This window comes from Balaenoptera physalus (assembly GCF_965194825.1).
Source record: "Balaenoptera physalus genome assembly, chromosome: 17".
Classification (NCBI taxonomy): domain Eukaryota; kingdom Metazoa; phylum Chordata; class Mammalia; order Artiodactyla; family Balaenopteridae; genus Balaenoptera; species Balaenoptera physalus.
The window spans coordinates 48922420-48945358 of NC_138895.1; the positions used below are offsets into that span (position 1 = coordinate 48922420).

The window sequence follows — 22939 nt, forward strand, 5'->3', positions numbered from 1 at the left end:
TGCCTTTTCATTTTGTTGGCAGTTTCCTTTGCTGAGTAGAGGATTTTTAGTTTGATGTAGTCACACTTGTTTATTTTTGCTTTTGTTACCTTTGCTTTTGGCGTCAAATCCAAAAAATCATTGCCAAGACCAGTGTCATAGAGCAGACACCCCTGCGTTTTCTTCTAGGAGTTTTATGGTTTCAGATCTTGCATAACTTCTTGCATAACTATAGTACAATATCTAAACCAGGAAATTGACATCAGTACAATCCACAATTGCATTCAGATTTCACAAGGTTTTTTTTGTTGTTGTTTTGTTTTGTTTTTTGGCTATGCCATGTGGCATGCAGGATCTTAGTTCCCTGACCAGGGATCGAACCCGTGCCCCCTGCCGTGGAAGCATGGAGCCCTAACCACTGGACCACCAGGGACTTCCCTCACCAGTTTTATTTTCAATCATTTGTATTTATATGTCTATATGTGTGTATAGTTTAGTGCAGTTTTGCCACATATGTACATTCATGTAACCACCGTCACAGTCAAGACACAGAACTGTTCTATCACAAGTCTTCCTAGGAGAGCTGTTTTTAATTCACCCTTTGAAGGTTGATGTAGTCCTTCGTGACCCCCGCTTTTTATGCAGTCTCCTATAAATAGATTCATCCATCTCCTTAGGTGGGCCTTGAGCTTTATCTCCTCCTGTGCGATTATCAGAAAATCACTCTCTGCAGGATTCAGCAGAAACCCTAAGAGCAAAGGCTGGCTTTGGCAGGTGCTTATTTATTAGTGTTCCTAATTTCACTTTTTTGGGGTGGCTTTGCACCTTCTATTCTCTAGTGCCAGCTCTGAAATGTGTTTAAAAAGATGCTTTAAATTGTCTGCAAGCATTTTATTTGTTTCAATCAGAAGATTCATTCTGATTTTCTAATATGCCATATTTTGGAAACAGGTAACCATGGAAATATTAAAGAGCATTTATCTTTATAGTTTTCATTAATAGTTTTTTCATAATTAGAAAAGTTGACTTTGTTTTATCATGGTGCCGTGCATCTATGATTAGTTGATGATTAGATATATTATTCATTCAAAACCATATAAGATAATATATTTCAGGAATGGTCATAAAATTTATAATGGACCTCTTTATGAATAGTTTAATTTTCAGTCATACATTTTATTTATTTCTATAATAGTTTTAATATTGAAATAATTAAAACAGAGAAGTTAAATAATTTCTCCAAGCTCATGGATCATTGAAAAATCTGACACCAGAGTTCACATGAATCTTTTGCTTATCCTATTTTCTACAACTCAGATTTAAATGGTTTTGCAATTAACTTTTAAGTTGGATTTATATACCCACATACTGTACATTTCTCTGAACTTTCAAATCAGGTTAAAATGACAAATATATTTTTCAATTTCAAAAGCAAACAAAAAGAAAAGTGTAAAATCTCAAACCCTGGTTCTTAGAAAACTTAAAAGTTTGAAATTAGCATGTTTAGAAGTATTAAGCTATTGCTCAATATACAACCCATTTTTACATGAGAAGAAGAACCTGTGGAAAGTCATGTTTTCCACAGACAGATGATAGGAGGAAAATAGCTTGATTTAAGGCCAAGAGTAAATATGAGGCATTTCAAGCGTAGGTGAAAACTAATGACATTTGGTGTTTCTCTGGTTTTTATCTTATGACTTTGCAGTTTCTTCAAGTGCCAAGAAAAATAGAAAGGCCGATGTTAATGTTGGGCTAGGTTGCTTTGTTTGTCTTTTAATATAGTACTAATTTTATTTCCAAATATACTTTTTCTTCCTTCAAAGGGATTCTTAAAAATATTTTAGTTTTCTTTAAAAGTAGGCTTAGGGAATTTATGTAAAATGTAGAAAGCATTGGCTAGTTTAAAATAAGTAAATATAACTTTTATATGGGGAATAATAATCTAGGGAAATAAGCTAGGCCACCCACTGCCAAAGATATTTGCTGTATGTCAGAGTTTATGTGGCCCTGCAGCAGCAGTTTACTGTCTAAAGACTGTGTGTTCTTATTGCTGTGGACAGATGGATTCTCCACTTGAGATTTGTAAAGATTTGTGTCAGTTCAGATCAGTGAATTGAAACAGCATTTACTGATTGCTTACTAGGAGATGTAGTTTCTGACTTCAAGAAATGTATGCTATACTGAGAAAGACTGACAGGTCCTTGTGATGTTCTTGTACTTATAAGTACAGAAGGACCCTAAGAGCACAGATTTGGGAGGAAGGGAGTTTGAAGAAATGGTGGTCAGGAAAGGCTTCATAGAAAGTGAAGTTTGAGCTGTGCCTTTAGAATTAACAGGTTTACACCAATATTCAAATGAAAGGAGAGCATTTGACCAAAATGGGTGTACTCACAATGTTACTCCCTCTCACCTGCACCCTCATTCACTCCTTTTTTCTTTGCCTTCATTAAGGCAAAATGAAAGTGTTCATGGCTGATTTTATGGGACCTATTTTTAATGCAATTCTTAGGTTCAAGTAAAACTTCAAGCCACCTTTCCTTGCATGCCCATTCCTAGATTGTAATTTTCTAAGTTAGAAAAAAGAAAACAAAAACCAGGTTCAGCTCTTACCTTAGGAATAATGAGAGTCCATTCATTCAGTTTCTCTGGTTCCCACTATGACTTCTTGACCAATGCCTGTTTGTTTCCCTGTTCTCTTATCGTTAACACCTTGTGGTATTTCCCTGCCTGAGCTGCCCGTTCATTCATTTGCAGTCCTGTCCCTGCTCCTCTCTTCACTTGAATTCATTTGCCTTAGCCCTCACCTTGCCTGGCCCAATGCATGCCCTCTCCATTCCTGCACATCTGGCGCAGACATCTGCCATCTTGAGTCTCAGTGATCATCCACCTTCCATCAGTATTTGACCGGCTTCTGGGCATGGTCTGACCCACACTGTTTACTTAGACAAGAGGTAGTCTTGATCACATTCACACTGTCTCTCTGTAGTTTTCAAACTAGGACTCAGTGCTTCCCTCCCTTCTCCCTCCACTAATTAGTTTCATTAGTATTCAATTGATATAATTAATTGTATTTCTTTTCTAATCACTGCAATTGTATCTATACTAGTAAAACTATTTTTATCCTCTATGTAATTTCACTTTTGTGTTGATTGAAACTTTCATGGGGGACAAATGTTACTTTCCTTTTGATTACTCACTTTAAAGCATCTGTGAACCAACGTAACTAAAAAATTACAAACTCACACAAACTTAGTCTTATCTGGCTTCCGAATCCTGAACGCTTTTCTTCCCACCCTACCACACTGCCTTGCTATTTTCAGTCTAAAACCTTCATGAAACATTTAACCATTTACTTCCTCTAATCTAGCTTTAAGCTGCTGATAATTTTATTCATTTGCTTAGCCTTGGGTCCAATAAGATCAAAGTTCCAACTCTGTATGGACCAGTAATCCTTACTGTGTTTCTACATCAGTAAGCAATGTACTCTTGTCAACAATTTACTCTATATGATGATGGGTTATATAAAGGACCAAAGGCAAAAGGTAGGGGAGTTAAATAGATTAGCAAGTCTTCATCACCTTTCCTAACAAGACATCAGAGTGCTGAGAAGGGAAAGTAGGTGTTTAGCATTGCAAAGAAGACAGGGTTTTGAGGCAGAACCCTGGATTTAAGTTGCAATTTTGTCCACATAGTAGCTCAGTAACTTTGGCTAAGTCTTTCAACCTCTCTGCATTATTTTCTCTTTAGTAAAAATGGAGATAATAATGTGACCTCACAACATCTCAAGGATTTAAATCATAAATGTGAAAGTACTTAGAAAAATAGCACAGTGCTGGGAATAATGTAAGAAATCATTATAGGGTAGACACTGTAAGTGCTAAGTTTTGGGTATGTTTTCAAGTCATTAGTATGTGGTAACTTTCTAATACCTGCCTCATAGATTTGATTAACCCAGTAATCCAAAGGAAAAAAAAGGTAATAACATGATGTTAGCGAGCAAAGTAAACATAGAATACTTATTTTATCTATTCACTTTTTTTCACTGCCTTTACAGGAGAGCCTTGAATTTAGGAATTCTTCGAGACCCTGGATCAGAAATTGAAGACAGACAATACCAAATAGATCTGCAGTCCATCAATATTGGTACTGCGCAGTGGGATCAACTAAAACCGGAGAAGGAAAGTGGCACAGGAGGGGTGCTAACAGAGAATGAAAGAAATTCTCAGAATCCAGCCCTTGAGTGGAATATGGCCAGCAGGTGGGAAATGGTTGAGAAGCTTTCTCCACGTTCTAATATTTCATTGACAGAAGAGCAATTGATGATACAGTCTTTAGCACGCCCAACCTAAGTGTTTTAGTATTGTTTCTACATTTCATGACGATCATTAAATATATTTTGTAATTGTAGCTGATGATTTTGCTTAGAAACCTGCTAGTCCTACCACTGTTACACTGCAATTACTACAAATTTAAGGTCGTGTCAGAATTTTTTTTTAAAGCTTGTTAGTTGATGAAAGGTTCCACTTCAGGCTAAGGATTCATTCACATTTTCCCTTAAAATCCATTATATTCAAAGCCAGATTTTCCTTATTATTATAAATCCTTGGCCCCCAAATGTTCCGTTAAATGGATATTCACAACTTAAAAAAATAAAGATAAAACTAAAATAAAATTAATGTAGGTACAAATAGAGAATTAAAAGAAAGAAATGAATGACTAACTCTGTGCGTGGGTTCTCAGGGAAGGTTTCACAGAATATATGGCTTTTGAATTTGTTTCCACAAAGTACGAGTGGCAGGAGAGGGGAGGGGGCATTTTGAACTAAGAAAGCTACTGCAGTATAAAAACTTGGCATGTTTTATTCACTTCTGAATACCAAGCACATAGTATCATGCTTGGCACAGAATAGGAAGTTCGTGAATATTTGAGTGAAATAGTGAGGGATCGAATGATTAGATGATTAAGGAAAGCTAACAAATCAAGTGACTGAATGTGAGTGTTCCTGAGAGATACTGATTCAAATAAAGACAAGAAATTTTAGATCTGGTGCTGTTTAGTTCTGCTGATTAATCTTGACAGAAATACAAACAGAACCATAATATCATTAGATTTTTGTTTTTCAGTAGGTATTACAGGTAGAACTCAAAAGATATACAGTGAAGAATAATTTACTCCCTTCCCTAACCATTATTAAATGGCAGTCTTTATAATGGTTTTCATTTATTCCTCCTGATACATTACTCACATTTTATCTGTAATCATAATGTGTTTCTGTGTGAATGATTGGGAGAAGGAAGAAGGGAAGTTAAGCATAAGGAATCATCAAATTTTAAAACTTGCAGATCTCTTGCTTCCAAAACCTTAATTTTTCAGCTGACGGAATACATCAGGGTTCAATCAGAGCAGGACAACCGCTATAAGTATTGTAACATACGGGATTTATTTTAGGAATAAGAACTTATCCAATTGTGGAAGAAGCTGGGTGACCTGGGTAAAAATTTGTAGCACCCCAGGGAACCTGGGAAGCCAGGCACGTCCAGTGGCTGGAGGGAGCACCGAAGGCTGGTAGGCAAGTCCATGGGAGGTTATTGCTTCTGCTTCTGGAGTTGAGCCTACAGTTGCTATTGGCCAGCAGAGCCAACAATCAGGAAAAAGTCACAAAGGTGGGAAGAGTGAGGACAAGCTGGAATCTGCTGGTACCTCTGCATCGTAATTTCACTGCTATTTAAAACAGTATGACTGTCAGAGACTATTGTCTGTTATTTCTCTTCCACATTCCAACTCCCTTGCAATTTTCTCTCTAAACTCTGAACCATTCTTAGCAAGTTATGGAACAAAACCACTACAGCAAACTAAGTTTGAGGAGATTCCTTTGCTTGTCCAGTGTCACTTAAAAATACAGCTAAGTGTGGAACCTCAGTTTGCTTCCTCTTAGTCAACTACTTGTACTCAGTACTCTGACGCCTTACTCTTATGCTAAGCTCATTGTTAGTTAATCACTTTTTTTTCTTTTAGCAACCATTTTTACTACATCTGGGCTTACTTTTATAATCTGAGGTAATGAAGTGATGAGAACTAAAATAACCTATACTGATGTCTGCCATGTGCAGGTTACACATTAAAATCACTATTGCTATTTGACATGGTGATGAGAGCTTTCGGGGTGTGTGGGATGGTGTGGAAAGTTTATCTTGTAATTTCCTGAAAATGCCAATGAGCCTTAATTCTCCAAGTTAATATGATTTTCTTGTTTGTAATATTTAAAGATAAAATTTGAATAGACTTGAAAACTGCAGTTAAATAAATAATTTAGTTTTTATAGCAAATGCTTTTGTTTGGCCCTCTCACTATCTGTGTTTGATTTCCCTGGGTAAATTATCTTTCTGACTTTACTGAGAGAAATAGAACATATTTATTTGTTTGAGTATTTTGATGTACATGGACCAAATTACATATACTACCCTTTGGCCTTTTTCACCACACATAGGTTTTTTTTTTTAAATTAATTAATTATTTTTATTTTTGGCTGTGTTGAGTCTTCATTGCTGCGCAAGGGCTTTCTCTAGTTGTGGCGAGCGGGGGATACTCTTCGTTGCGGTGCGTGGGCTTCTCATTGCAGTGGCTTCTCTTGTTGCGGAGCATGGGCTCTAGGTGTGAGGGCTTCAGTAGTTGTGGCACTCAGGCTCAGTAGTTGTGGCTCGCAGGCTCTAGAGCTCAGGCTCAGTAGTTGTGGCGCACGGGCTTAGTTGCTCCGCGCCATGTGGGATTTTCCCAGTCCAGGGCTTGAACCTGCGTTCCCTGCACTGACAGGCAGATTCTCAACAACTGCGTCACCAGGGAAGACCCACAGATAGGATTTTTTGAAATTGTTATTAATATGTTTTCTTAGCAGGCTGTATTTGAATTTGACACGATCGTAAAATCTATCCATTCTATGCTTCACAGGGTTAGTAACATTGACTATGTGGAAGTATGGCACTGTGTTGCTATTAAAGTACCTGAAGCATGAATAATGCCTTAATTCTGAGAGATCATGACTATTCCATCTGACTGTTGATCTCTTACATTTTTACTTTTTTTTTTTTTTTGTATTTGCTTCTGATTTTTTTTTTAACATCTTTATTGGAGCATAATTGTTTTACAATGGTGTGTTAGTTTCTGCTTTATAACAAAGTGAATCAGCTATACATATACATATATTCCCATATCTCTTCCCTCTTGCGTCTCCTCCCTCCCACCCTTCCTATCCCACCCGTCTAGGTGGTCACAAACCACCGATCTGATCTCCCTGTGCTATGCGTCTGCTTCTCACTAGCTATCGATTTTACATTTGGTAGTGTATATATGTACATGCCACTCTCTCACTTTGTCTCAGCTTACCCTTCCCCCTCCCCGTGTCCTCAAGTCCATTCTATAGTAGGTCTGCATCTTTATTCCCATACTACCCCTAGGTTCTTCAGGGCCATTCTTTTTTTTTTAGATTCCATATATATGTGTTAGCAAAGGGTATTTGTTTTTCTCTTTCTGACTTACTTCACTCTGTATGACAGACTGTAGGTCCATCCACCTCACTACAAATACCTCAATTTCGTTTCCTTCTATGGCTGAGTTTTATTCCATTGTATGTATGTGCCACATCTTCTTTATCCATTCATCCGATGATGGACACTTAGATTGCTTCCACCTCCTGGCTATTGTAAATAGAGCTGCAATGAACATTGTGGTACATGACTCTTTTTGAATTATGGTTTTCTCAAGGTGTATGCCCAGTAGTGGGATTGCTGGGTCATATGGTTGTTCTATTTTTAGTATTTTAAGGGACCTCCATACTGTTCTCCATAGTGGCTGTATCAACTTACATTCCCACCAACAGTGCAAGAGGGTTCCCTTTTCTCCACACCCTCTCCAGCATTTATTGTTTGTAGATTTTTTGATGATGGCCATTCTGACTGGTGTGAGGTGATACCTCATTGTAGTTTTGATTTGCATTTCTCTAATGATTAACGCTGTTGAGCATTCTTTCACGTGTTTGTTGGCAATCTGTATATCTTCTTTGGAGAAATGTCTATTTAGGTCTTCTGCCCATTTTTGGATTGGGTTGTTTGTTTTTTTGATATTGAGCTGCATGAGCTGCTTGTAAATTTTGGAGATTAATCCTTTGTCAGTTGCTTCATTTGCAAATATTTTCTCCTATTCTGAGAGTTGTCATTTCATCCTGTTTATGGTTTCCTTTGCTGTGCAAAAGCTTTTCTGTTTCATTAGGTCCCATTTGTTTATTTTTGTTTTTATTTCCATTTCTCTAGGAGCTGGGTCAAAAAGGATCTTGCTGTGATTTATGTCATAGAGTGTTCTGCCTATGTTTTCCTCTAAGAGTTTTATAGTGGCTGGCCTTACGGTTAGGTCTTTAATCCATTTTCAGTTTATTTTTGTCTGTGGTGTTAGGGAGTGTTCTAATTTCATTGTTTTAGATGTAGCTGTCCAGTTTTCTCAGCACCACTTATTGAAGAGGCTGTCTTTTCTCCATTGTATATGCTTGCCTCATTTATCAAAGACAAGGTGACCATATGTGCGTGGGTTTATCTCTGGGCTTTCTATCCTGTTCCATCGATCTATATTTCTGTTTTTGTGCCAGTACCGTACTGTCTTGATTACTGTAGCTTTGTAGTATAGTCTGAAGTCAGGGAGCCTGATTCCTCCAGCTCTGTTTTTCTTCTCAAGATTGCTTTGGCTATTTGGGGTCTTTTGTGTTTCCATACAAATTGTGCAATTTTTTGTTCTAGTTCTGTGAAAAGTGCCATTGGTAGCTTGATAGGGACTGCAGTGAATCTGTAGATTGCTTTGGGTAGTATAGTCATTTTCACAATGTTGATTCTTCCAATCCAAGAAAATGGTATATCTCTCCATCTGTTTGTATCATCTTTAATTTCTTTCATCAGTGTGTTACAGTTTTCTGCATACAGGTCTTTGGTCTCCTTAGGTAGGTTTATTCCTAGGCATTTTATTCTTTTTGTTGCAATGGTAAGTGGGAGTGTTTCCTTAATTTCTCTTTCAGATTTTTCATCATTAGTGTATAGGAATACAAGAGATTTCTGTGCATTAATTTTATATCCAGCTACTTTACGAAATTCATTGATTAGCTCTAGTAGTTTTCTGGTAGCATCTTTGGGATTCTCTCTATATATTATCATGCCATTTGCAAACAGTGACAGTTTTACTTCTTCTATTCCGATTTGGATTACTTTTATTTCTTTTTCTTCTCTGATTGCTGTGCCTAAAACTTCCAAAACTATATTGAATAATAGTGGTGAGAGTGTGCAACCTTGTCTTGTTCCTGATCTTAGTGGAAATGGTTTCAGTTTTTCACCATTGAGGACGATGTTGGCTGTGGGTTTGTCATATATGACCTTTATTATGTTGAGGTAAGTTCCCCCTCTGCCTGTTTTCTGAAGAGTTTTTATCATAAATGGGATTTGAATTTTGTCGAAAGCTTTCTCTGCATCTATTGAGATAATCATATGGTTTTCCTCTTTCAATTTGTTAATGCAAATTAAAGTTTAATTGCATTAAATTTAATGCAAATTAAATTTTAATTGCATTAGAAAGTCACCAGATAGTGTTCCTCTTGGAAGGAAAAGAAAAAAACCACACACGCACACACACACACACACACACACTAAAATAGTCTTCAACTCTTAACTAAATATTTGATTTTTAAAGTTACTTTACAAATCAAATGACTTATCCTTATGACTATTTAAAAATAAGAGAAATCTGTAAAAATAGGTATAGTTAATAAAATGATAACCAATAATTTTCCAAAAAGTATGTTGTATATATTTATTGTTCATAATAAATGTGTGTGAATATTACTGTTTTTTACATTTAGGAATATCCACTCTAAGGGATTATCTCAGTTGATTATCACAAGTCTTAAGTATCTTCTGGTCTGTCTTTCTCTGTAGTATTTCTAGTTTACTAATTTTTTCTTAAATTATATCTAAAATTCTGTTTATTAATCTATTATATGTTTAATTTTAGTAACTACATTTTTCATTTCTGGATACTCTGTTTGGTTGTTTTTTAAATCCATTTTACCTTTCTTGATAGTACTTTGGTTTTTTCCTCCTGTTTTTCATTCCATCCTATATGTCTTTAATGATCTTAAAGAAAATTATTGTATTGTCCATATGTGGAAATTCCATTATCAGAAGTTCTTGATAATGAATTTGATAATGGGGTTGAATTCTTCTATTGCTAAAAAAAAAAAAAAATTTGGAGTGCATATAAAATCTGTGAATAGGAGTTTATCTTCAGTGGTCTTTTTTCCTGGGAATCCTTTTTGTCGGCTTGAACGCATATTTTTCCAAAGAGATTTTACATTTATTTCTGACTGATGCCCTGGGGTTATCAAAGGTCTGATGCCACTTTTATATGAATAACTCAATATGGGTATTCCTGGACCAACACAAGTAATATAAGTTACAGCTTCCAAACACACATGGGGTAGTCCCATTATTTTTAATTTTCCCATTATTTTTATTTTAATTTTTTAGTTGAAAAAGCAGGGAGATCTCTGTTTTTTCAATAATCCCTCGTGCCAAATCAGACAAACTTCCTTGTTTTTTTCTATTTCTGATTGGAAGTTGTTTTTCTGACCTTTTAATGGCCCCAGGTCTAAGTTGGCAGCTCGTTTCAAAATCCTTGCCTGTCAGGGATGTAAGGATTAGCCTGTTGTCTCAATATGGCCATTAAAAATCTATTCCCTTGGTTTACTGAGAGTGGCTAGGACCCTGAAGTCATTAACAATGTCAGTTAATACTTTGAGTTTTACTTCCCTCTTTTGTTCGTTTACTAGATTATTATCTAGTAAAATATTAGCAGAATTTAATTCTTGTTGTAGTTATTTCTTCAGTGTTTATTTTTACTTTCTTTTGAATTCAGCCTTGAAAATACTTGAATCTATAAAAAAGTTTTTATGATTTAAAAAATATGTATCCTTAACGCAAATACTTACCAGAGATAATACAAAAGAAAAGTTAGCACTCTGTACCAGTGAAGTTCTAGTTTTATAAGAATATTGACTTAAAAAACTTTTTAAAAAAATTTCTAACATCATAGGTCTTCCATATGTTGTGTTACGTACTGATTTAATTCACATAGTGGGAAAAAATTATGATACAAACAAGTACTTTTTTTTCCCCATCAGTGCTTCAGCTAAGGTTTGCTCTTAGTTGGTTCCCTGCCATGTTTTCCATTTTAAGGTATTTTTAATACATCGTATATTTTAGCACTCCCCTATGAGAGCACATCAGATGTTACATGTTTCTCACATTGGTCATTTTATGGAATTTGAGCTATTAGGCTATAATTGTGGTGTCTCTCAGGATCTCAGCCCTTCCTCTGTATTCAGATTTTAATACTTCTTCTATTCACCAGATCTCTTAATTCTTTAAAATTGACTTTCTTGAAATCCAATACTTATGTGTCACAGAACCAGATGATCCAATTTGCTTTTTTGGCAGACACCATAGAAAGCTCTGCCCATTGCACAGTTTCAACAAAAGATACTAGTATTCTCTAGACTATTCTGGTAGAAAAGGATATAGACAGACTTGAGTTTTATCTGGGCTTTTTCATGAGATAACTTATGCCAATTCTCTGATCTCAACTTGGTCATTTTATAATAAAAGAGAATAATAGGGACATATTTACAAGGAATATTAAATTAATGGTTCCAAGGAACTTTTGAGGTACGGCTTGCTAGTAAAACATAGAACTGTATTATTTCATGAAATGAAAACTAAGAATATGGGTAGTAGACTTGAAGATCTGCACTAGCACAAGCTTTGGTTTCTCAATAAGATTTTCCAATTTTATCTTCTACGATGAACACAATACTTCCTTTGAAATTATTAGCAATTAGCAATTTTGAATGTAGAGTAGGAATAGTGTGCTAAATAACTGATCAAAAGGTGAGAATGTATAAAGAAAAATTAAAATAGAGGTCAAATGCTGCTCTGTTATCAACTTGCCCTGCGGGCCCAGTTGTGGAACCTTTGTTCCAACTGGGTGGTCTTAGCCCAGTCCCTGAACTTCATTTCCTCATAGATAATATGGGGCTAGTAATGTTCCTTACTTCACATACAGGGTTGCTGTGAAGAAGAATTCAGTATCAAAGTCACAAAATCCATTTCACAAACTGTAAAGGCAGTCATAATCTATGAACTCAGATAGTTCTTAGAGTTAAAAAAAAAAAAATCAAAGATTAAGAGGATATGCTTGTGAACCTAATGAGATTGGAAAGATGGCAGTTGTCAAGCAGAATGTCAGAAATGTTAAAACTAGGAAATTAAAAATGATCACAAAATAGTAAGATTATTTTTGGTAGCAAGAGAGATCCTAAACTGTAAAAACAAAAGGAATTAAAAATAGAAAAAGTAATTTATTGAAAGGTCCTAGGATGCTCTTAATATGAAATTGATTAATTACATCTGAACTTCTCAGTGATTTTTTTATATGAATCTGAAGTTAAGAATTGAAGTTACAAAATTATGATTATAAAATGTACAGATAGACACACTCAAAATAATTATGTAATTTTGTCATACATGTTTGTAATACAGAGACTTGTACAAATTTAATGAAAATTATGCCTAAAAATGAAAAAGCTAATATATTTTTTTTTTGAAAAAGCTAATAATTTTTACTTTATCTTTTAGCATACGGCGGCATCAAGAAAGAAGAGCAATTTTGACTCCCATTTTAACAGATTTTTCTGTCCGAATAACTGGAGCACCTGCCATCATTTTCACCAAAGTAATTTCTCCAGAAAATATGCACACTGAGGTTAGAAATTAATTTAGGTTTTATTTTAGTCTAAATATTGGAGCAGCTTTTCTTGTGTGTTAGGAGTTTTCATAGTTTCCGTGCATAGGATATCAAATTAGCTTATTATTAATAAGTTATTATTGTAGCTAATAATTATTAAGTACTTTATAGTACTATTTAGGTATTGCTTTTCACGTAATAACTCATTTAATCCTTATAATAATCCTATTAACTTCTCCTACTGTCCTCGTTTTGTAGATGAGGAAACTGAAGCATAAAGAGTTAACTTGTCTAAATATTCACAAATAGGAAGCAGAACATGGTGTGAACCCAACTGGTCTGGCTCCTGGCCATACACTCCTGACCTCTGCCGCCTCTTTCTAATGAAAGCAACAATAATATTGACAGATCACTTAGGGTTCTCACATGGATTACCTTACAAAGAGAGTTGTACATGAATTACCTTATTTACTCTTCACAGAATCCATATGAGGTGGATATTATTAGTATACATATTTTATAGATGAGGAAACTGAGATCAAAAGAAATTAAGTAACTTGACCAATCTTACTAGCCAATTACTAACGGATCCAGGTTTGAAGTCTAATCACTATGGTATACTGCCTCCATGCCTAGAATAGAAATGTAATAATAATGTGATCCATCATAACTTTAAAAATATTCTTCATAAAAGTTTGTTATGCTAAAAACTTGATAAACTTTTTGATCATTCACAGAGTTATAGGCAGTTGTTATAAAAAGTTCAGAAAAATTAGGCACAGATTAAATATATTATTAATCTAAGGTGATAAAAGTTTACATCATTCTTTGAGTTTTTAAAAAACAATATTTTGGGGCTTCCCTGGTGGTGGAGTGGTTAAGAACCCGCCTGCCAATGCAGGGGACATGGTTTCGAGCCCGGGTTCGAGCGCTGGTCTGGGAAGATCCCACATGCCGCGGAGCAACTAAGCCCGTGCGCCACAACTACTGAGCCTGCGCTCTAGAGCCTGTGTGCCACAACTACTGCAGCCCGTGCATCTAGAGCCCATGCTCCACAACAAGAGAAGCCACCACAATGAAGAGCAGCCCCCGCTCACCGCAACTAGAGAAAGCCCACGCAAAGCAACGAAGACCCAATACAGCCAAAAATAAAAATAAATAAATTTATATAAAAAACAAACAAAAAATATTTTGTATGTGTTATCTTATTTGATGTTTGTAATTGCCCTATAGGGAAAGTTAGGTTAGGCAGGATATCTTTATATCCACAAAAGGTATATAAAAATTAAGTAAGTCTACTTATATCTTTCAGTTACTTAGTAACACAATTGGTTTAAAATACACAAATATATTCCCTTCATCATTACTTGAGGAATAAAATAAGAATTCTAACTATAATGAGTAAATTTTGGAAACTTTTTGGGGGGAAAGTTTATTTAACCAGAAAAAGGGGATCATTTCCGACATGCTTTTCTTTATGGCTTTATTAAAAGCTGCTCTAAGCTGTGTAGTTTGTATTTGGACCCATTATAAGTCTCCTTAAATCCATTCTCTTGGATGACACTATTAAGGAGAAGGTTTGTTGGACATTTCCAAGCATTTGAACATTGTCCACATGCACTTCATGACAAGAGGCAGGGCTTCTGCTTATTAAGTGAAACTTCTGGATTTTTCATTTCTGTTTTCCTTCCCTGAGTGGTTTTCCAGCAATGAATGTTCAAGTGACTCAGTTATGCAGAACAACACCAGTTAAGTAGTGGACAGCTACCTAATGCTGCCAAGATTTTAGCAGTTTAAATAAGTGAAATTAATTAGTCTAGCTACCTTTGGCTTCAGCACTCCATTTTGTTATAAATCATTTGGAGTGTATCCTTTGGAGAATACTCAGACCATACCACTTGTGACTGTAATTGCTGCCTATAGTTGCCTGTTTACATCTGTCTGCCCACCTAGATTGTAATCTTCTCAAGAGCAGATTGCCCTTCAAGGCCAGCCTCACTCTCTGTGATATTCCTAGCACTCTAGTATGCTGCATGGTACTTGGGAGATGCTCACTAAATATTGGTCCGTCTGAGTGGGTGAACAAGATTATGGTAAAGAATTACATCATTGCCTACATATTGAAACAATGATAGTAGTTTGACGTATGAAAAGCCAAACGTACATGAAATGGTGAAAAATTCTTAGTGTGTTTCCCTGTGACTAGCACATGGCCTGGTGCACAACAGGCCCTCATAAATGTTTATTAAATTAATCCATTAAACTGTTGAGTGGCCGTGCTCACCATTTCTGCTATTCTCATTAACAGATGAACTCAAGTCCCAGGAGAATTCATCAACATCGTAAAGGTCTAATAAGTAAGAATGATAAATTATCATCTAATGGCTATCATGTTTCTTTATCTCTATTCAACCTTTTTTTCTTTCAGGAGATTTTAGTGTGTGGCCACTCCTTGGAAGTGAATATAACCACAAACCTGGACTTCTTCCTAAGTGTGGCTCAAGTTCAACTCTTACATCAGTTAATAGTAGCAAATATGACTGGAGTGGAACCATCAAGCAAAGCCACAGAGGTAACTATTACCTGATTTTGATTAGGCTTACTGCATTTGTGCCAACTTTACATTGATAATAGGAAAACAAAAATTAAATGCTTTCTGCTAATTATTCTATTTAATTTTATTCAAAACATGGACATAAATCATTTTGGATTGGTGTTCTTTATTTTTGAAATTTGTTTGGTCTCTTTTCCTGTAATTTATCATGCACCTTCGCAGAATTGCTGTGGCCCAGCCCCAGAAAAGCCTCTGTTAAAAACATGATTTTATTGCCCTGCTGCAATTTTTAAAGTACAGTGCACAAAACCTGATATAGCTTTCACTTACTCAGATACATTACAGGGACAGGGCCTCTTTTGGAAGTGAACTTTGTGAGAGTACTGTGGGAATATCTTCAATAAATAACTTCTAAAGCATTCGTTTCCCATGCTCAGTGAAGAATGGACACAATCAAAAAACTTGAATGCCTGCCTAGAATTTTAATTTTGATCCAGTGTTCATTGGAAGCCTACATTGTAACCACAAAGCATGTCAGCATGAAACAAAGAAAGCTGCTTGTTAGATGCTTCTCAAAATATTTTTTCTTTGCTTTTTGTTTCCGTACTTCTATAATCATATCTGTACTTAGAATAAATCTTTTATAAAATCTCTAGTGAAGAAACTGTTTATCTTTGAAAAAGGCATTGCTTATATTTTTGTCATGAGTTATGCAGAAGGCTCTAAGTGCTATTTATTAAGGAGGAAGGGAAGGAGGAGGTGTTCACTGAGAGCCACTTGATGCTAAGCAAGCGTGCCAGGTACTTTTATGTAAGTTAACTCATATATCTTCAAGCATGTTATTACAACCACTCTGTGAGGTACATGTGAACATTATCACCATTTTACAGATTAGGATATTGTGACTCAGAGGTAATAAGTGACCTGTCTGAGATCATACACACATAGCTAAAAAATGGTAGATCTGAGGTTTTAATTTAAGTCGTTCAAATCAGTGCTTTTTTCATTCTGCCATGGTTGCTGTACTATAACTGTTACATTAGTCTGAATCACCTTTATTTTTTTAATTACTTAAAAATGATAAAGCTTTTAACTTTCATAAAGAAAGATTCTCTAACTATATCATCTTTTACCACCCATGATTTGTTTGCTCAGTATCTTTTTTAAAAGGACTATAAAGCTGTATGCTCTTCAAAATATTGACTTTTTCCCCAATGTATTTTAGACAATCCATAAGAATATAAATATATGATATGAAAATAAGCAGAGCAAAAATATTTCCCCATGGCATTTTCAATGAAGTCCTTGAAGGAGGTTGGGTTGGAAACAAATTCCTATATTATTTGTGCCAATTTTATGAATCTATCATGTCAGTGAAATCTAACTCACGGATTTCTTTTTTATTTCTTTTTTATTTTTATTTTTAAAACATCTTTATTGGAGTATAATTGCTTTACAATGGTGTGTTAGTTTCTGCTTTATAACCAAGTGAATCAGCTGTACATATACATATATCCCCATATCTCCTCCCTCTCACGTCTCACTCCCACCCCTCTAGGTTGTCACAAAGCACCGAGCTGATCTCCCTGTGCTATGCGACTGCTTCCCACTAGCTATCTGTTTTACATATGGTAGTGTATATATGGCCATGCCACTCTCTGTCACTTCGTCCAGCTTACCCTTCCCCCTCCCCATGTCCTCAAGTCCATTTTCTACATCTGCGTCTTTATTCCTGTGCTACCCCTAGGTTCTTCAGAACCTGTTTTTTTTTCTTTTCTTTTTTTTAGATTCCATATATATGTGTTAGCGTATGGTATTTGTTTTTCTCTTTCTGACTTACTTTACTCTGTATGACAGACTCTATGTCCATCCACCTCACTACAAATAATTCAATTTCGTTTCTTTTTATGGCTGAGTAATATTCCATTGTATATATGTGCCACATCTTCTTTATCTGTTCATCTATTGATGGGCACTTAGGTTGCTTCCATGTCCTGGCTATTGTAAATAGAGCTGCAGTGAACATTGTGGTACATGACTCTTTTTGAATTATGGTTTTCTCAGGGTGTACGCCCAGTAGTGGGATTGCTGGGTCATATGGTAGTTCTATTTTTAGTTCTTTAAGGAACCTCCATACTGTTCTCCATAGTGGCTGTATCAATTTACATTCCCATCAACAGTGCAAGAGGGTTCCCTTTTCTCCACACCCTCTCCAGCATTTATTGTTTGTAGATTTTTTGATGATGGCCATTCTAACTGGTATAACTCACAGATTTCTGATGTGTTTTAGGAATTTATAGAACTTAGCAAGTTGATTGCTAACTATTTACCTACCTGCTTCTAATGCCTTTTAGCAGAGTCTGATTTGAGTAAATAAGGCACACTCAGAGTTAGATTTCTAACAACTCCTACCTGAATGTCAAGTCATTCCTCACAGTTCCATAAACGAGCTAGGATTGTTTTTGTTGTTTTAAAAATGTGTCTGTGGTCCTTATTCCTTCTTGGAGATGATACTAAAAGTACAGACAATATACTGAAATACAGTAGAGACAATACACTGAAAAATGATTAAGATGGCAAATTTTATTTTATGTGTGTTCTACCACAATTGAAAAAAAAAGTACAAACTCTCTGAAGACAATTTGGTCCTATCCCCAGCCTCAGTGGGATATGTCTGTGAAATTTCAATATTAAAAAAAAAGACTTTCCATGAACTAGAAGAATGTTTTTCTATTCATAAATGAGTAGCACAACTCATATCTGATAGTCTAAGAACATAAAGATATTGTAAGAATTGGTATAATTTCTTCCTTAAATATTTGATAGAATTCACCAGTGACCCATCTAGGCCTGATGCTTTCTGTTTTGGAAGGTTATTAATTATTGATTCAATTTCTTTAATATATGTAGGCCTATTCATATCCTCTTATTTCTTCTTATGTGAGTTTTGTTAGATTCTGTCTTTCAAGGAATTGGTTCATTTTCTTGAAATGGTTATCAAATTTGTGAGCTTGGTCATAGTATTCCTTTATTATTCTTTTAATTTCCATAGAATCTGTCGTTATGTCCCCTCTTTCATTTCTGATGTTAGTAATTTGATTCCTCTCTTTTGGCTTTTTGTTTGTTTGCTTGTTTTTTGGTTTTTGGTTTTTGTTTTTTTGGTTAGCCTGGCTAGAGGCTTATTAATATTATTGATCTTTTTAAGGAATCAACTTCGGGTTTTATTTGCTTTATTGGATTTTCTGTTTTCAATTTCATTGATTTCTGCTCTGATTATTTCTTTTTTCCTGCTTACTTTTGATGGTGTTAATATTTTCAAACAGTTTTTCACAAGGTTTCTTTTGAAACTTTAATTCTGAAAATTATTCAAGAACATGAAAAGGAGATTTTGTTAGTAGAGGAAGCATATCTACACTGTTAACAAAGGGGAAGAAAGATGGACAGATATTTGGAAATTGAAGTGAAAACAGTGGAACAATATAAGGATTATTACTAGAACCAATATTTAATATTAATTTTAATTATATAGACAACTAACACATAATAAAACTTTCAAGTATATAGCTAAAAGAGAAACACTTCTGGCAATAAAATGACCAGCTGATGGTTTAAGCAAATTGCCTCCCATGTTGGTTAAAACTTTTCCAATATTTTTGCTCTAAAAATGCACTCATTGCTTAGTGATCAAGCAGCCTGTATTTGTACACTTCGGTTTTCAGTGTTTCCTTCAAGTGTTTATGACTTCCATGATTGCTGGTTCCCAGAATATTCAATTTCTTCATTTTAAATTAACCTTTTTTTTGTCTCTATACATATTATGATAGGCTGAGAAAGTACATGAGAAAAAACATTTAGTATTCAAAAAGCCAAAATTAATTCCATATTACAAAGTACACGGCCTTCTATATTTTATTCTATAGTTCATGTCTTTATGATAACATCTATCTCTATAGTACTAGTACAACAGGAATGTTATTTGGGTTTCTTACATTCTAGTTCCCTGCCATTTACATGAGGTGGGAGTTAACCTCCTAGATAACTTCACAGTCAAATCTAAATGTACAATTCTAATTTTTCTCCAAAAATAGAGCTCTACCACTCATCCTTGGTTTCTTTCCCAATGTTTATCAGGGCAAAATTGGTTTACTCCTTAGAAGATTCTTTACCTTCTTATAAGGTGGTCTAGATCCCATAAAGGCCCAATTATATAAAAGTGGTTGTTAGTAATATAATCATAACATTCATGCAAGAAGAATTAACAAGGGAGATAGTTCAGTTACATGTACCAGTAAATGTCAGGAAACTTTTTAAAGAGAATATGACTAAACAAAGAGTTAAAGTATTTTAATTTGTGCAAGTCTGTTTATGGGCTAATAATGCAGACCATTTTTATATGATATCAAAAAGAAACTAAACATCATTTTAAGTGTTCCTAAAGCTATTGGCATGCAGGACATTATAAAATGTAGTTAAAAAATAAAACAAAAAATTCTACTTTTTTAACATTTTATTCCAGTTGCAGTCACCCCCAAAACAAAAATACACCATAAAAAAAGATAATTTGTATAGAGTGATTATAATTTATATCAGAGTGATTTAAACTGAGATGAAAGCTGAGTAACCTATCTGAACTCTATAAAATTATAAACAGTATAGATAAGATACTAAAACTAGCCTGTTTACTTGAAATGGTTAATTTTTTTTTATAATGCAATGTTACTTTTATCAAAGTAGTGCATGAATTTTAACAACCAAATGTTGCTAAACTAAATATATCAAAATAGTGTCAGTACACTGACATCCCCACCTCATCCTGCTTAGCCATTTTTAACTCTATAAGCCTTGTCTTCTGGTATTTATCCCATCTTTCTGAATAAAATGAATAGACTACCATCTCTTGATTTACTCATTTTAGTATTACCTATTCACTTGCTGTTTACCGTAGATGAAGATTCCGTCTCTTTTACACTTCTCTTCCACTCTTACATTTTCCCAGTATTCTTATATCATGTTTTTAAAGTCAGTATGAATTGTTTTCATTATAAAGACTATGTAAATATTGTTCATTGCTTAGTGAAGTAATATGATATGATTATATTTCCTCTCTTTATAGTCTTCTGTTTTTCTTAAAGTTAATCATTGCCACATTCTTTTTATTTGCTCAGTTTTTTTGTTTTTTTTTTTAATCTCTACCTCTTCTCTCATTCTCTCCAACCCGCCCCAAACCCTCACCAGTGACTCTACATAATGCCTGGCAATTTAATTTTTCACACTTTGAAACTTATAAAATAATGTCAACTCTGTTTTTACCCTTGGAACCATTTTTCGTGAAGTCTTCATTTTTCCTTCTCCTTTCTGGACCAGTAGTTCTCTAGACCTGCTACACACTTGACACAACTGAGCCAGATGAGAGAAGGTTGTGATTTTTGAGGTTAATGGTAGAGTGTTGGGAAATTATAGGGTATCAAGTAAGTAATGTTTTTTCCTATGAATATAAATAAGTAAAATCGCCAATATCTTTATCCCACCATTCTAAAATATTAGGTATTTTGAGTTCCTATATAGAAACAGTATAATAGTATAGAAAAATATTGTAATAGAACTTATTATACATGCCTAATATAGTTTACGTGGGTGTTTTTACAATTTGCTATAAAATAGAATATAATATATAAGTTGGACTTTTTTGAGCTATGATTAAGTATATGCCCTAGGAGTGGTGGCGAAGGTTGTTTTTTGGTAGTATTATTATCTTAGCTTGGAAATTATCTGCTTTGGAGTTGTGCTTCATTTTAGGAATGGAAATTCTTGTTTTTTTGTCAATGGTGAAAAATTCTTACAAGGCATACTTGACCAACCTAAGGATTGTAGGAGTCGTTGGAACTACAAACTTACGAGTAAAGAAGAAGGGGGACTTCCCTGGTGGTCCAGTGGCTAAGACTCCGTGCTCCCAATGCAGGGGGCCTGGGTTCAATCCCTGGTCAGGGAACTAGATCCCACATGCATGCCACAACTAAAGAGGCTGCATGCCGCAACTAAAGAGACTGCATGCCGCAACGAAGATCCCGCATGCCACAACTAAGACCCGGCGCAGCCTAACTAACTAAATAAATAAATATTTTTTTAAAAAGAGTAAAGAAGAGGGGAAGGGACTTTGAGTGGTGGTGTAGAAGCAGATGTTTTCTGGAGTAGAACTTTAGGCAAGATGAGCAAAATAGAGGCTAATATACCTTGAGAAAACATGTGAGTGGAGGTAGGGTTTGAAAGCAGGAAATAAGACTGGTTCGGGAGAGGATGTTGATGTTCTGGTCTATCTCAGTGCTTTCTATCTTGAGGTGGACATGAATGGGAGAGGCCATTTCAGAGGTTACCTATTTCTGTAACCTCTGTAACGTTTCTCCTTTAGAAAAGGAGATAGGAATATTGGATAACATGGATGTGGTGACTTTCCATCAGTGTTACTATGCTGAGTATTTGTTTCCCTTCAGAGGCACCTGGATTGACTACTTGTAACCAGGCAATAAACCCAGGCTCCAGTAAAATATGGATTCAAGCAGAGCCTTAAATGGACAAGAGGCCCTCTGAGGAAATACCTTGAATTTCTTAAAATCTAGACCTGGAAAAGATATTAAGTATTTTACTACCTATTCTCTCCAAGGGAAGGACTTCTTAGGTACATTGAGCTATCACACCTGTCTCAGTTTTAGTTAGGCCTTGTAAATGTTAAAAATAGTATAATTTTCTCCTGGTAAGCTTACGCTTAGAGAGAAACATGCCATAGTTACTTCAAGGTAGATGCTAAACATCAAGAAAACAAGAAATATTTTAATTTTCCAGCCACACTAATATTTATCCCATATGTTGGGTTGGCCAAAAAGTTCGTTTGGATTTTTCTGTAACATCTTAGGGAAAAGCCCGAATGAGCTTTTTGGCCAACCCAATAGATTTCTTGACCAGAAATCCAGTGAATACAGTAAGTTTTCCTAAGGCACTATTAAACTGTCTGTCCTAGTCTTTTTCAGCAGTATTCAATGAGGGCTTACTCTATACCAGATATACTGGCTACAGACTGATAGAGGTATGAAAAATAAACATACTGTGGTCCCTGCCCTCTAGGATTTTATAATATGGTTGAAAAATACAACATAGACAAATGGATTTACAACTAAGACCTCAGAGCAGTAAACAAAAACTGTCAAATAAGCTCTATGGAAAATTAGTGCTATAACAAGTATTCAGAATAAGAAGAGAAGACTTTAGGCTGGGTGGTCAGAGATCTAGCTTCATGGAGAAATTGGGGTTGAATAGGCAGAGAACAGTGACCTGCTTCTTTACTCAGTAAATATTGAACCCTTTCTGTGTGTCAAAAACTACTATGGATACTGGGGTGACAGCATTAAACAAAGGAGGTAAAGTTTCTGATTTCATATTCTAGTGCTCATATATTCAGTGATATGAAGATTGACACTAATAAACAAATAATTAGAACTAGATCAATGTATATATTGATATCTATATAACTAGTAATACATGACTATATATATGTATATACATACATACATATATACATACATACAC

General features: G+C 35.1%; 1 protein-coding gene across 12 annotated transcripts in view; it reads left to right on the forward strand.

Moving 5' to 3' along the window:
* Positions 1-22939, forward strand: part of VPS13B (vacuolar protein sorting 13 homolog B) — a 763196-nt gene that overhangs the window by 455713 nt on the left and 284544 nt on the right. For all 12 annotated transcript variants that reach the window (XM_082432674.1, XM_082432665.1, XM_082432664.1 and 9 more), the window contains 3 exons: positions 4034-4237; positions 12699-12825; positions 15236-15379. In XM_082432674.1, the coding sequence (XP_082288800.1) occupies positions 4034-4237; positions 12699-12825; positions 15236-15379 (475 nt within the window). The remainder of the gene's footprint in view (positions 1-4033; positions 4238-12698; positions 12826-15235; positions 15380-22939) is intronic.